Source organism: Pan troglodytes, chromosome 11 (assembly GCF_028858775.2).
Source record: "Pan troglodytes isolate AG18354 chromosome 11, NHGRI_mPanTro3-v2.0_pri, whole genome shotgun sequence".
NCBI classification, from domain to species: Eukaryota; Metazoa; Chordata; class Mammalia; order Primates; family Hominidae; genus Pan; species Pan troglodytes.
The window spans coordinates 52,051,689-52,067,688 of record NC_072409.2 but is presented as its reverse complement, the minus strand read 5'-3'; the positions used below and the strand labels follow the sequence as shown (position 1 = coordinate 52,067,688).

Here is a 16,000-nt window from a genome sequence, read left to right as displayed (position 1 = left end):
TAACAATATTACCTTTCACTCTAATACCATTGCAACAGATAGGTTACTGGTCCCGGAGTCAGTCTTGCACTTCTTTTTAAAATCCTTGTTTCGCATTGGAGCCAGGGCCATTTAAAATCATAAACTGTATCCTTACAACTCTCAATGACTTCTTACTGCCCTTAGGTCAAAACCAAATTCTTTATTTACCATGGTCTACACAATTCGGCCAGTCAAGCCCAGCCTACCTAGCCATCCTAATCTCCTGCTCTTCTTTTTCTTGGTCCCTTCACCATACTTACACAACCTTTCTTTTAGCTCCTTGAATATGCCAAACTCTTTATTGATTTAGGGTATTTGCAAATGCTGCTCCCCCTGCCTGAAACTCTTTTCCCTCCCGTTTCCCCCTCTCCTGCAGGCTCCTTTTCGTCTTTTAGAACTCAGCTTAAATGTTCCCTCTTCAAAGAGGCCTTCATGACTGCTATCTCTCTGCCCAGACCTTGTCATTTTCTATCCCTGAACCTTTATCTGCACAGCTCTCACTATAATTACAAGGTAATTACTAATCTCCTTTACTAGATGAGTTCCATAAAGAGGAACCATCTCTGTTTTGTCCTTTATAACCTAGTATGTCTGCCATACAAATGGGATGAGTGAATATTTACTAAATGAATTAATGACACCGGATCAAAATAACTGCTATGGCTGGTAAATCACTGATCAGAATTTAAGGTTAAAAAAACAGTCTATTGGGTAGCTTACCAGGTAGCTACAGCACTCAGGTTTAGCAAGAAGAGGTTGTAAAATAGAACCTCTGGGGCCCCAGAATCTGGATTTTTTTTGAGAGAGGTGGGGCTGGCCAGGCTGTTCATGAACTCGTGGGCTCAAGTAACCCTCCAACCTCAGTCTCCCGAGTAGCTGGGATTAGAGGGTGAAGCCACTGCACCCAGCTCAGAATATGGATTTTTAACAAGCAACCCAAGTAACTGCAAACACATCATCTATAAACAGGCCTGTGGGAACTAACAGCAGAGAAATGGATAATCTATTAAAGTGCCTTTCGGTTTTTTGTTTTTTTAAGAGATAGGGTCTCACTATGTTGCCCAGGCTGGAATGCAGTGGCAATTCTCAAGTGCAGTCACAGCTAACTACAGCTTTGAACTTCTGGGCTCGTGATCCTCCCGCCTCAACCTCCAGAGTAGCTGGGACTACAGAACTGTGCCGTGTCCAGCTACACTCCAGTTTTAAAATTCTAACTCATCAACATACTTTTAAATCAAGTTTAAACCAGAAATCCAGGCTAGGTGTGATTCTTTAAAAGCCTAATTATTTTAACAAAATAGGTATACAAAAAGAGGAAACTCCAGAGACAATTAAGCTTTCAGATCATAAATGTTTAAATATCTACACTTTAAAATCTGAATTCCCTTTCTGCCACTGGAAAGTTGATTTTATCAAGAAAATTTACTCTTTTTAAGTAACAGAACCTAAACACCCCCATCAGGTGCACATGGTTGAAAAACCAGTGTTGGATGTATAAAAGATCTATAGACTAAAATAAGTATGAAAATTTGCAGAGTATTAAAAAAAAAAAGCTCTGAAACTGAAGGCAAGCGGATGCTGTCATTACACTTAAAATATCTTCAAATATCTAAAATATATTCATAGACAGTTTACATTTGTAAGAAAGAATTTCCATACCACTCTGAAAGTGCCAGCATTTCATTTTGTACTTACAATGGCTGGAAACTGGATGTCAATGTTTACATCCGAATTTTTGAAACCCAATCTGCTACAGGATGACCCATATAATCTTAGGGAACAATCTAAAAAATAAATAAATAAATAAAAGTAATAAATACAGTAGAATTTCTCAAAAGTTATAACAAAACACTGCTATTTCAGAAGCAGAACCATCAATTAAAATTACACACAAAAGCAAACTTGTATTCAAGAGTAGCATAAACAAAGGACAGAAATAGGTGGCTCTTTGCTCTTCACTTAATTTAATAGGGAAGGCTGCATCAACTATGATTTAGCTTAACAGCCACTCTTCATGTCAGTTGTAAAATGTCAAATTGCTACGTTATCATGTATTTTATGAATAAAATACTATTATCTAAATATCACATTTTATGAAGAAAATACTATTTTAAATATTTTTTTAAATGTGCCAGTTGAAAAAGAATGTCTTTGTTTAAATTTATAAACCTGATAGTATATTCAAGAGCTAATGCAAACGTTTCTTTTCACCTTTTAGAATGCACCCATTGGTGTAATTTACTATAAGGAGGTTTTAGTAAAACAATAATAAAAATAATCTTTTGACATATTTAATATGAATTTCTCATTACATTATGAACAAAAAGCGTTTGCTGTAACAAAATCCCAATAAACTTTTGAAAAATAATTACAATATCACTGACATAAGTTAAAACGCTAGGTAGCAGACACTTCACTCTTCAGAGGAAGACGTGTGTGTATATGAGTACTATCTATAGTATAGCATTTATTTTCAGTGTTTTACTGTGATGCCAAAATAGTATCCTTTCTCATCAGGGGTTGGTTTTCTTGTTTGTTTAAGGTTTGCTAAAATTCAAGTGATTTCTTTGGGTTTTAGCAGTTTTCCACAACAAAGTACATTCATTTTTACATGAAATTTTACAGTAAAAATCATCAAAATTACAACTGACTTTTCAGGAAATACATGTATAATAAAATGAGATTATTTTCCCTTATTCTTCTGAAAGTATATACGTTACAAATACTATATGTATGATCTTTCAGTAGAACAAACAGTTTTAAGATTTATAAGGTGACAAATATAAATAATGATTCCAACCCTAGCTGTGGATCAGAATCACTTGTCGAGCTTTGTAAAAATAGTTGTCCATGGCTTCACAGATAATTCTGATGCACAGCAAGAATTGAGAATGATGAAGCTATTCCAACCATTTACCTAAACAGGAATGGCCAGTGGGGGTTGGGGGATGATGTAGGGTGGGGTTTGTTGCTATCAAGGATTGACAGCAGTTGTGTCAGGCATTGAACATACCTGACCTTAAATTTTCATAGTAATACACTCCAAATAGTTGTGTCCCCTCCCCATCATGCCAAAGGTCTAAAGTTAAAAACAGGGAGAAGACAGACATAACTTGGAAAATCAATTCAACAGTGCACAAAATCCAATACAAATTTCTTAAAACTAGTTTTCAAAGTTCATTTTAGATGCTGCAATTCTCTTAAGTACAGTTAAATAAAATCTTTTTTTTTTTTTTTGACATGAATAACCTGAAAAAAACTTCAGGATACTTCTCTTAACTCAAAATATGGTGTCAATTTAGATGAGTGGAAAGGGAAACATACATACACAAGAGTCCCACAGTGCCCCAATAATGCAGGGCATTCAACTTAAAGTTCACACACAGGGTAAAATTTATAATGGAAACAGGTTTATAATGACAATGCATATGAAAGTCCTTGTTACCTTAGGGAAAGCCAGGGAAAACAAAAAACAAAAAAATAGAAAACACAAGAGCTTCATGACATGGTAAATAAATTTTTATTTGGTGAAAATTACTATTGGTAGGAGAAATGAATGAGGTACTTTTAGGTAGTTAAATAGAAAAACAAATCTAGAAAATACCTGGTAACTTGTGTTGGAACACATTTTCCATGATACGTTTAATTTCTAGCCTCTGTTCCAAGTTCTCATTGTGTAAGCCAAATTCCTGTACCACTTTGTCAATGGCAATGCCAACTGCATTTATCTGGGAGGGTGTTGGTGGGGGTAACGTAGTGAGCAACTCTTCCTCTTGCTTCTCCTTTTAAGATCAAATGTTGAGATTAAAAATGACTTACACATAGTTTTGACCTTCTACCACTCATGAAGACAACACCCTATAGAGTTTTCTTTTTCTTAGCCCTCCCTTCTCATTTTAGCTGTGTTAGTTTTCATCCTATCAAACATATACATACTTCCTTATGCACATAATGTGGATCAGTGGTAACAGAGGATAGGCGGGCATAAGGAGAAAGTGTAAGGAAAGAATATTAAAAACAGCACTTACAAACATTGTTTGCTTTAATACTAGTATAAGGACATATACCTGGGTCCTATCAATGACTTCATATATCCTGATGCTGCCCTTAAGGAAATTCACAAGATTAACCAGTAAAATACATCTGACCAGTATTATGTATTTTGGCTCAAATATATTCAATAAATAAAGCAGTAAAGTTATCAATATCATAGCCTTAAGGAGAAGAAAGCCACAAAGATGACAAGTAATAACAACTAACAAGTAAGCAGACTTGTTTGGGTTACATTCAATTTACCTTAATGTTTTTCTTGTGCCTCTTTTCCTTGATATGCTTATGGGCAAATGCAATGGATTCAATTAAAACATCACAGAGTCTGCAGGTGTACTTTGCTGTAGGGTAGTTTCGTGGTCGCTATAATTTGAAGAGATTTATTTAGAGAGAGACATAAGTAAAACCAAACATTCAGATAAACAAAATCAGCCAGGAAATGATTTCCCCTTCAATTTCTTTTCTCTAAAGAGACAGGAGTCTCACTATGTTGCCCTGGCTGGAGTGAACTGGCTATTCACAGATACCATTATAGCATACTACAGCCCCAAACTCCTGAGTTCAAGCAATCCTCCTGCCTCAACCTCACAAGTAACTGGGGCTACAGGCATGCCACTGTGCCTGGCTTCTTCTTCACTTTTAAAATTGCTACTGTTATTGTTCCCTTTATCACTACCCTAACAGTCATTTTAAGTATAATAGTAATGACTCCTAATCCTATTAAATCACACTGGACATCACTTTTAACTTGCAGTGCTTAAATGCTGATAACCAAAGTAGGATATCTAATTGATCAGAGCATGCATACTCAATTAACAACAAAATTGAGGCCAAAACCAGGATTCTAACCAACAAATATATATATAAGGATGTTACCCTTTTTAGCCTGTCAATGCAGTCTCTCTTCAGTCTCTCCTCAGCCTGCTGTAAGCCTAGCAGCTCCTTCGTTGAAAGTACAGACTCATCGATCACAGGGCCTTCCAAGTCTCCATCCTGCTCATTTTCCTCATTTCTAGTCTTCCGTGGCTTCCTAGGTCTGGACCTCTGCTTCTTGTTTTCTTAAGGTGGGGGAAAAATATTATTGGCAATATTAAATAATGCCACTCCTGAGTAAAAAGCAGACCTTACATATGTATTAAATCATGTGAGAGAATAAATCACATCTGAATGCAGAGCAGAAGGAAAGGTAGCTGTCCTATGGACAAAATGCTTTAATACTGTATTCAGTGAGCACATCACCTGCAGACATTAAGCCATAGAAATCATCTTTTTGGAAAATTTAAAAGAATTCTACTTCAATCATATAATTTGATTTTTATTATCTCTTCCTGGTATACTGCTGAGCATAGCAAAGCAACAGAAAAATTATACTCTGAAGGCAAGTATATCTATAATTCTATTATATTAAAATATTACAATACATATTGTAAATATATCTTACATATTCTATAATATCTGTAAGTACACCTGTTATTCTCATTAAAACCACCCACATTTGCTTTCATCTTCTATAAGTGAACAATCTCAATAAGGCAAAATGCAAAATGTACCCCTGGACAACTCAGAAATCAACTATATCCTCATCTGGAGTGAAAAATCATCATTTAGTTGCAAATTTAGCCATCAATAACACCTAAGTCGGGTCCCTCCATTAATATGAAGAAGTCCAAGCCAAAATTTTATTTACTAAGGACAACTATCTCTCATTTTACCTTTACCTTCATTTTAGCTTCTTTGAATGGCCTGTACACTGAGCATATTTCAAAGGAAAAAAACAACTGGCCATTGAAACAAAAGTTTTCTCTAAGTACATTTGTTTATAAACTCTGCTATTAGTTCTATAATCCTTATAATGAATAAAAATCATCCTGTTCCTTTTTAAAACTTATAACTTTTCAACTTGTTAAAGTGATTGTGGGATTAAACCATAAAAAATTATTTTAGATAGCTTTGATAACTTATATCGAGTTTTAAAAAATGAAACTATTAGTAACACATTAGTGCTTGGAAACATAAACCTACTGAAAAGCCCTACATGAAGTAATTCCTCCATCAAGTTTTCAGAGGAACTCATTACTACTAGTATGGCAATTACAATGAACTGGCAGGCTGAAAAGGAAATATAGGACCTCCAATTTTATAAAAAGCTTGCTGAGAGTGCTAAAGGATAAGCAGCAAGCATTGTGCTAAAACTACCTGAGATGACTATCACAAAATTCTGCAAACACCTTCCACAATATGAGAAAATTTAAAAATTTTAAAAAATTAAAGTGTTGGAAAAGTAGTTTTAAAAAATCAATCAAAATACACTGAACAAATAAAATACTAAAAGGTAAGTTGTCATTTCAACAGAAAATCAGGCTACCTTGCGCTACCTTAATACTTCCTTTTTAATACTCCCCCTACTCCCAATTAAATTATCATAATCTTTTAAGGCCAGTATTTCTGGTCTGAACAATTTTTTTTTTTCAGATAAGCACTTCTTTTACTTAGAGATGTATCCATTCTCATTTAGTTTGCTTATCATTATAAACATTATCAAAAAAACTGCATCTAACTTCAGTGTTTATTACAGGTTTCTTAGGCAAAAACTCTTTATAAATTTAAAATAATACTGCAATACCCTTTAGAAAAGCCCCTATTAGTTCACAAGCCAGTAAGTGATAGGGAACCGAATTCCTTTTTTAAACTCTTCCTCTCTTCTGGTCACAAAGGTTTCTCCATATAACCATATTTGCTGTCATTTTCTAGAAAGAGTAACTTCTCTCTTCCTCCAAAGACCTCAATCAACTCCTACTGCTTTTATACAGAAGTGGATGGCTGCAGAAATTCTGTCAGATAACAGCAGCTACCATGATGGTGTATCTTATTATGCAACAGATGTAAAGCACTTTATATGTACTGCCTTATTTAATCCCTACAGCAATCCTGCTAATACTGTCCCCATTGTACAGATGGGGACAATGCTAATCCAAGAGAATAACTTCTCCAAGAACACATGGCTAAATCAAAGTAAAGGGATTGAAAATATAGATTAAAATATGGATGGGGCCAGGTGCAGTGGGTCATGCCTGTAATTCCCAGCACTTTGGGAGGGTAAGGTGGGAGGACTGCTTGAGCTCAGAAGTTCAAGACCAGCCTGGACAACATAGTGAGATGTCATCTCTAGCAAAAATGAAAAAAATCAGCCAGCAAGATGACTCACTCCTGTGGTCCCAGCTACTCGGGAGGCTGAGATGGAAGGACTGCTTAAGCCCAGGAGGTGAGGCTGTGGTGAGTCATGATTGCGCCATTGCACTCCAGCCTGGGTGACAGAGTGAGACTCTGTCTAAAAAACAAACAAACAAAAAAAGGATGAAATCCTGAAATTCAGCCCTCTAACTAACAACATAAAAACTGGAAAGAAATTACTAAAATCCCTTCTTGGAACATACCCATTCACATCTAGAGTGGACTAGCACTGAAAGGCAATATAACCTTCTAAACCTACTTTCACAGGCATGCATGGTAAAAACTGTCAAAATCTCACCGGAGGGACTCTTGGAGGGTAAAGCTAGGTACTGATGAAAAATTCTTGGCCAGGCGTGGCAGCTCATGGCTGTAATCCCAGCACTTTGGGAGGCCGAGGCAGGCGGATCACCTGAGGTCGGGGGTTCGAGACCATCCTGGCCAACACGGTGAAACCCTGTCTCTACTAAAAATACAAAAATTAGCTGGGCGTGGTGGCAGGCACCTGTAATCCCAGCTACTCGGGAGGCTGAGGCAGGAGAATTGCTTGAACTCGGGAGGCAGAGGTTGCAGTGAACCGAGATCATGCCATTGCACTCCAGCCTGGGCGACAAGAGTGAAACTCCATCTCAAAAAAAAAAAGAAAAAAGAAAAATTCTCATAATTACTTGGAGGAAGACTACCTGGCTTACCTGATTTATTGTAATAAGAGTTCTCTATATTCGGCATTCCAAGTTTCCCATATTTTATTTGCATATGGTTCACAAAGGACATGTGTATTTGAGTGGATGCATTCCAGCTAAGATCATTAATGGCAATGTCCCAAATACATTAAACTGGCAATCTAGGACATTTGAGGGCTAAAGTAGGGGCAGTAATGTAGAGCTGAAAAAAACAGAAGGTAGTACCGTATGTGGGGGGGAAAAAAGCAACTCTACCATAATTTCCATTATATCTTCTCACATTGTTGAATAATACCCTTCCTTATTAAGACACAATTTTGATAAAGAAATTTCGATCTCTTTAATGAGATCCTTTTTAGTTTATACTTTCAGTTGAATCTCTCTAAACTAAATAATGTTATACCGAAGCTTAATGCTTCCTATATGAAGATTTTCAAGGAATAGAAACTGAATAATTCTTTACTTAATAACTGTGAAAGCATATACCTGTATGTCATACAGCAAAAACATGCAAACTTTTGAATTACCTCCAATAAAAAAATAGCAAAATGCATTTCCTATTCAAATACACTTAGAAGCAACTTCTTTAGTTGCTTTTATAAGAATACACATAAAATAAGAAAACATATAAAAGTTTTTGTGGTCAGCCAACAGTTCCTTTTAATGTCTAGTTGCAAATTTTTGATCTATAAACTTTCTTTTTAAAATGCTTTTCAGCCGGGTGCAGTGGCTCACACCTGTAATCCCAACACTTTGGGACGTCAGGGCAGGCAGATCATGAGGTCAGGGGATCGAGACTACCCCTGGCCAACATGCTAAAACCCCGACTCTACTAAAAATACAAAAATTAGCTAGGTGTGGTGGCACGTGCCTGTAGTCCCAGCCACTCAGGAGGCTGAGGCAAGAGAATTGCTTGAACCTGGGAGATGGAGGTTACAGTGAACCAAGATCGCACCACTGCACTCCAGCCTGGGCTACAGAGCGAGACTCCATCTCAAAAATGAGAATAATAATAATAAAATGAAATGGTTTTCAAGATCAACTTCTACAAGACTATAGGTAACAAAATTAAATACCCACATCCCACCTGGACAGTAATACAGAAACACTTAAATATACACGATTTTTAATAAAGAAAAACACAAATCAAAAGCCCAGAAATTATCAAGAAATATTCGGCTCCGCCGTCAGGACTTCAGGTCCAGCGAGGCTGAGTTAATGGCCAGAGTAGCAGAGTCCCCAGTTTTAGTTCTACTTCCTCATTTACCGCTCTGCATAAACAGGTCTGTGAAAATTTAACCTCTCTGAGCTGCAGCTGCCTGATTTGTAAAACTGTGATTCCATTTTTGATATATTACAACAGAGTACTGCATCAGATAATTCCTTAAGCTATTTCTAGCTTAAAGATTTAAGTTTTATGTCTCCCTACTACTTAACGCCTTTATAACACTTCATTCTGTTTCTGCTACTTGATATTGATATATACTCTTAATTTTCAAATTTAAAAATATCTGAGGGCCAGGCGCGGTAGTTCACGCCTGTAATCCCAGCACTTTGGGAAGCAGAGGCAGGTGGATCACTTGAGGTCTGGAGTTCAAGACCAGCCTGGCCAACAGGGAGAAACCCTATCTCTATTAAAAAACAGAAAAATTAGCTGGGCATGGTGGTGTGCACCTGTAGTCCCAGCTACTTGGGAGGCTGAGACATGAGAACCGCTTGATCCTGGGAGGCAGAGGCCACAGTGAGAGGAGGTCACATCACTGCACCTCCAGCCTGGGTGACACAGCGAGACTGTCTCAAAAAAAAAAAATCAGGCTGAATGTGGTGGCTCACGCCTGTAATCCCAGCACTTTGGGAGGCCAAGGTGGGTGGATCACTGGAGGTTAGGAGTTTGAGACCAGTCAGGCCAACATGGTGAAACCCTGTCTCTATTAAAAATACAAAAATTAGCCTGATGTGGTGGCATGTGCCTGTAGTCCCAGCTACTTTGGGGGATGAGACAGGAGAATCGCTTGAACCCAGGAGGCAGAGGTTGCAGTGAGCCAAGATCGCGCCACTGTACTCCAGCCTGGGTGACAGAGCGAGACTGCGTCTCAAAAAATAAAATAAAATATAAATAAACAGATCTGACAACTAGAAGTAGCTGTGAAAAAAGAAAAAAAATCAAATAGCACATTTCCCCCCATTTAATATTAATAAGTGCTTGAGACTTTCATTTTTATCCTAAGACCTTGTAAAGATAAAAGACGAGCTTTTGGCTTTTAAGTATTCTATACGCATGGGACACAAATTCAAACACCTTATAGGTAACCTGTGTATGAACTGGCCACTGTGAGATAACATGAAGAGAAAAGGCATCGAGTGATCTAGAAAGTGTCCATATTCCCTGAATGCATTTAAACTAAAAAAATTTATTTAAAAGTGCTGGCCAGTTTGAAACACATTCTATACGACCACTAAAAAACGCTTTCAGCCACTAAACTTACAAGTCCATGTTTCCAACTATGATATTGTTTCATTTTTTCCATCCAATTTGTGACTTTATTTCATTTCAGTATATATCTCCCATTAGATAAAAATAACCTTCCTGTTTGCAGAAATCGTTGCCACATGGATAAAATCTACTTTTTACTTTTAGAAAAACATATTATCTCCTTATTATCCCTTTGGGGCAATTAACCAAGCATGTGAGGGCACTGAGAAATTAGTTTTGGTCTTACTGAAACCAAACAGCAAAGCTTGAATCTATTTCTGACTTTCTAAACTTGTTTCTCAACCTGTTTGTCACGATCCCTTTTGAAAAACAAAGATCTCAGATTATCCATCTCGGGACACTGACACTACACCCAAAAGATATATCTCTTGTGGCAGGAGATATACGCAGTGTATACTGTGTTTTTACATCAACAAATAAGTTTTTTTTTTAAAAAAAAGCTTTATATTCTGTCATTTATATTATGAACACATTAATTATTCAAATACAAAATTATAATCACAATTTTGAAAACACACAAACCACTGAGCAATTACGATATGGTCCCCTGGGGCATACAGCTACCCTCTTCTGTAAAAAACACGTTACAGAAAACATGTTTACTGACGTAAAGTGAGCCTTGGGGCAAAGTAAACTTTTAAAGGGATCAACATATGAAATGTGTTTTAGCTGCTCAAATATCATGATTACTATCCTTAAAATAATCACACTAAGTGACCATTTCTTAAAACAGAAACTGTGAAAAATTGAAACTAAATTGCTGAAAATAACAAAACTCATTTGGATGAAAAAGAATAAAACATTGCTGACTCTGGGGTTGTGATCTGACAAGTTGGAAAACATTACCAGGACTTCCTGCTTCCATTTCTGACGTGGTTTCTAGGCTTGTTAGGTCTTTATGAAACAGTCGTCTTACAGTTCTGCAGCCTCTTGTGTCTTGCCACCTATAACCATCTTCATTTTCTTGAAAGGAGTCTTTTCTTTGTCGGTTTATAACAGGAATTCTAGGTCCAGGTTTGAATTCTCTCCAGTTGTCTGAATTACCAGTATGTTCATCAGACAGCCATCTCTTACTCTGATCTTTGTGGCTGTCATTCATCCAAGCGGGTTGACTGTAGATTGGGTTTTTAAATGCATATGGATTGCTGGAAACAGCACATGGTCCTTTTCTGGGGGTATTCCCATAGTTCCCTGGTGTTATCTTCTTTTTTTGAAGGCCCTTTTCCATTTTACTGCCATGGCCTTTAGCATGGTCATCTATTATTAAATAATCTTGTTGGGGGTGACCCCTTCTGAAGTCATCATCATCCATAGTCCCCCGGTCTTTAGTGCGCTTCACGAAATAAGGTTTTGCTGTATCTCCCATGGTCTTTGACTTCAATTTTCTTACTATGCACCTGAAAGAAGGTATTTTGGGGAAATATCAAACTATATAACAAGATATCATACAAGTATACAAAATAACAATTTATCGTACAGATGCCCCAAAGCCTGTAAGAAAGAAACTCCCTATTTTTTTAAAATAAAAATTCTATCACATTCTTAATAATCAGTGCTTTACCCTAGAGGTTGGGAGGCTTGGTCCTCTAATATTCTTCATGAAAATTAATACTTACTATTTAGCATGAAGATTAAATGTGTGAATAAGAGAAGCTCTATAGGTTCCAGAACTGTAGCATAGTAGAATACTACTCATATCAAGTATGGTCGGCTTTTCCCTCTGTAACAAGGCGTTTCTCTTCAAAGAAAACCTCATCCCAAGCCAATATTATTACTAAACTACCGAAACAGTCTTCTGTTTTTTAAGTTGGCAATTACTTGTAAGTGTTATACACCGAAACTTTACGTGAAAGGAGTACTACATTTCTCAACTCCAATTTTCCGTCCCTTCACCACCACTATTCTGGACAGACCGGCTTTGAGCGCTTAGGTTACGGAGGGGCTGGGCTTCCGACCAAGGTGCAGCTGTAATTAAAGGGGCTGGGTTTCCGATCAAGGGACAACTCCAGCTAACCTCCTCAATCCCCGTTCTCCAACCCCAAACAAGTTTGGTTTTGTCAGGAACAGCAATTCCCTGAGGAATGACACTCCTCTTCAATCCCCATCTGACCGCTCCACCACCGATCTGCCTTAGTTTCCACCCTTTTGAGCCCGACGTGGAGAAAGAGGAGGCGTCCCTGCACTCCTGGCCAAGAAGCCACCGTGGGGACCAGGAAGCAGGAAGTGACCTGCTGTCTCCATGGGGTTCCAGGGTTCCCCCGGCCGACCAGGGGGCCAGAGCCGAATGTCTTGACCCAAATCCCGTCTTCTGCGCCCGCAGTCTGACAAAAAGTGAAAACACGGACTCGAACCCGAGGGCTCAGCCTCTGCCGGCCTGGGGGTTCCTCGGTCACCCAAACTGGTGCGAGGAGGCCGGCGGGGGATGGAACCAACGTACCTCCGGGGCCAGGCCGGCCAGCTACTCTGGAGTCCAGGAAACCAACTGGAGAATCAGCCCGGAGGCGAGTCTGGCAGGGACGTTGGGAGAAGGCGCCCAAGAGCACTCACCACCTTCGCCGCGGTCCCCAGCCTCTTCCTGTCCCGGCCGGGCTCCCTCTCCGTGTTTTCCTTCGGCCCCACTTCCGGCGCTCAGCGCTGTCTCATTGTGCGCGATTGGGAGCCGACTGTGCCCCCGCCCTAGCGCTCCGCCGCGCACACCGGAAACGAGCGACGCGCCCCGCCCCGCGGTGCCCCGCCCACGCTCCGACCCCGCCTCCCGCGCCTTTCCCAGCCTGGCCTCTCCTGTCCGGCGCCCCAGCGCACTCGCTCCAGGTGTCGGGCGCCGGGTCTGGCCACCGGGCGCAACCGTCGGAGCGGGCTAATTACTGGCTCGCCGGATAGCCGGTTCGCCGGCGCTTGGGGGCCAGGCCCGAACTTCTTACCAGAGCGGCGCCCGCCCCTTTTCTCTCCCGGCTTCGACGCTCCTCTGGTTCCCCTCTCTGCTCGGGGGGCTAAATGCTCGGGAGAGGCGCGGGAGCCGAGACTTATGCACCCGGAGAGGGACGCGGAGCCAGCGGTCGGGCAAAGCCGCATTCCCCGCGCTTGGGGCCTCGGCTTTGCCCCTGGGTGCTCCCCGGTTACTTCCAGGGGGAGTAAAGGCTCCGAGGCCTCGTAGCGCTCTTGGTGTTTTTCTGATAATTCGTAGTGATTAATGTTTTCGTGAATTCTTAATTGCCGACCTTGTAGAAATGCCAGCATTTAAACATCCACTGCTCACCCAGATCTCAAAGTGGTCAAGGAAAATGCTCTGCTTTTTTCTTAGGTTGTGTAAGGATTACTTTTACTTGGAAAAAAAAAAAAAATCAGTTCATTTCGAAGAATATGTGTAATGGCAAGGGATGACCAGAGAGCGTTACATTCGAATTTTTGAATTGAAGAATGCACACCTCGAACTCGGGGTTGCTTTTTCTTTCTTTACTGCATGACCTTCCTTGCTGTTTACAGTGTTCTAAATGCTTTGAAAAGCATCAAGCAACTAGTGAAATTAGGGAGCGTTGGGAAAATCGACAGTTTTCATTTCTCTGCTTTTTTAAAGCATGTAAATTGAAAGCTATCAGGTCCTGTGGAGCAATGGTCTTAAAATAATAACACACAAAGTTCTGGCTATGCCAGTAACTGTTTTGAAGGCTTTACAAATATTAACTCCTTTGTTTTATATTTTTGTAGAGACAGGGGTCTCCTATGTTGCCCAGGCTGCTCTCCAATTCCTGACCTCAAGCCATCCTCCCAACTTGGCCTCCCAAAGTGTTGGGATTACAGGGGTGATCCACCATACCCAGCCTTAACTTCTTTAATCCTCACAACTTCATGAAGACTATATCATTATCCCGCTTTTAAAGATGAGGACATTTAGCACTTGCAGTGAAGTAAATGGCACTGCTGCAATCCAGACCCTGAATATGAGGCTGTTATTAACCATGTGGCTATACTAAAAGTGATATAAAACAAATTCCTACAACTTTTATATAATTCCTTACTTAGATATTTTGATTGTGAAAATACGTGAGGATCAAACTGATAGTCTCTTCAACAGGCAGACAGTGGCCTTGAAAATATAGAGTCCAAAAGGGAGTGTGGAGATGCATGATTACATTAATTCTGAGACAGCAGCGTCACCACGCCCCACCCAAACCAGTAATTCCTGTGCAAAAGAACTGGTTTAGAAATCTGCCTCCATCTAGAGTTCTAGAGCAGCAGCAGAGGATACATCTTTCTAAGGATTTAATTTTTTTTTTTTTTGAGACAGAGTCTCACTGTGTTGCCCAGGCTGGAGTGCAGTGGTGCGATCTTAGCTCACTGCATCCTCTGCCTCCCAGGTTCAAGTGATTCTCCTGCCCCAGACTCCCAAGTAGCTGGGATTGCAGACAGGCACCACTATGCCTGGTTAAGTTTTGTATTTTTAGTAGAGACGGGGTTTCACCATGTTGGCCAGGCTGGTCTGGAACTCCTGACCTCAAGTGATCCACCGGCCTCGGCCTCCCAAAGTGCTAGGATTACAGGCGTAAGCCACCAGGCCTGGCCCGATTTAAAATACTTTTGCCAGGCACTTTGGCTCCTGCTTGTAGTCCTAGCAACCCTGGAGACTGAGGTAGGAGGCTACCTTAAGCCCAGGAGTTGGAGGCTGCAGTGAGCTATGATGGTGCCACCACACTCCAGCCTAGGCAACAGGGCAATACCCTGTCTCTCTCAAAAATAAATTTAAAAAATAAAACGTTTTAAATTTGCGTTTTCTTCAACGTCTTTCCCAAAGCCCAACTTCTTTTATTCTAATGGTTGCTTTTAAGATTCATTTTGAGGACAAATCAGGCTCTCTCAAATAAGATGCTGTACTAATCAAAATATATGGACAGCAGAATATACCTTTTTCTGTCCATATTATGCTGTAATGGATATTTAAATTGGTCCTAGGAATTCTTACAATCTGGTTGGAAATTTTGATTTGATTTTTCTTTGGATGTCACTGGAAGGATTAATGAGTTTCTCAGAATCTTTATGGTGATTGCTTCACGGTCTTGACATATTTCCAACAACCTGGAGCAGAAATGTGAGGGCAAAGGCTGCCATATACTGTTAAGCAATGTTCAGAGGACGTTAATACTGCTCCATATGTTACAATATATTTTCTATCTTGAGCTTAACATTGTAATACAACTTGAAATTCTTGTGATTCTATCTTGAAATTAACATTTAATACATGTAATATGTCTTGACATTCTTGTAATTCTATCTTGAAATTAACATTGTAGTACTTGTAATACATCTTGGCATTTTTGTAATTCTATCTTGAAATTTACATTGTAATACATGTAATACATCTTGAAATTTACATTGTAATACATGTAATACATCTTGAAATTAACATTGTAACACATGTAATACATCTTGACATTCTTGTAATTCTATCTTGAAATTAACATTGTAATACATCTTGACAAGTCAACTTTGAACAAACCCAGTGCTTTTTTTCTATACAGCCATGGAGTCA

At 39.4% G+C, this 16,000-nt stretch overlaps 1 protein-coding gene across 12 annotated transcripts in view; it reads right to left on the bottom strand.

Moving 5' to 3' along the window:
• Positions 1 to 13,184, bottom strand: part of TUT7 (terminal uridylyl transferase 7) — a 65,217-nt gene extending 52,033 nt beyond the window's left edge. For 4 of the 12 annotated variants that reach the window (XM_009456823.3, XM_016961080.3, XM_001138539.6 and 1 more), the window contains exons 1-6: positions 12,914 to 13,180; positions 11,323 to 11,873; positions 4,948 to 5,129; positions 4,318 to 4,434; positions 3,626 to 3,803; positions 1,717 to 1,805 (exon numbers count right to left, since the gene is read on the bottom strand). In XM_009456823.3, coding sequence (XP_009455098.1) covers positions 1,717 to 1,805; positions 3,626 to 3,803; positions 4,318 to 4,434; positions 4,948 to 5,129; positions 11,323 to 11,842 — 1,086 coding nt within the window. In that variant the 5' untranslated portion in view covers positions 11,843 to 11,873; positions 12,914 to 13,180. Of the gene's footprint in view, positions 1 to 1,716; positions 1,806 to 3,625; positions 3,804 to 4,317; positions 4,435 to 4,947; positions 5,130 to 11,322; positions 11,874 to 12,092; positions 12,506 to 12,913 lie in introns of those variants that run through there. The other 8 variants (XM_063787730.1, XM_063787725.1, XM_063787727.1 and 5 more) reach the window with 5 other exon arrangements.
• Between the last annotated feature and the right edge of the window lie 2,816 nt (positions 13,185 to 16,000).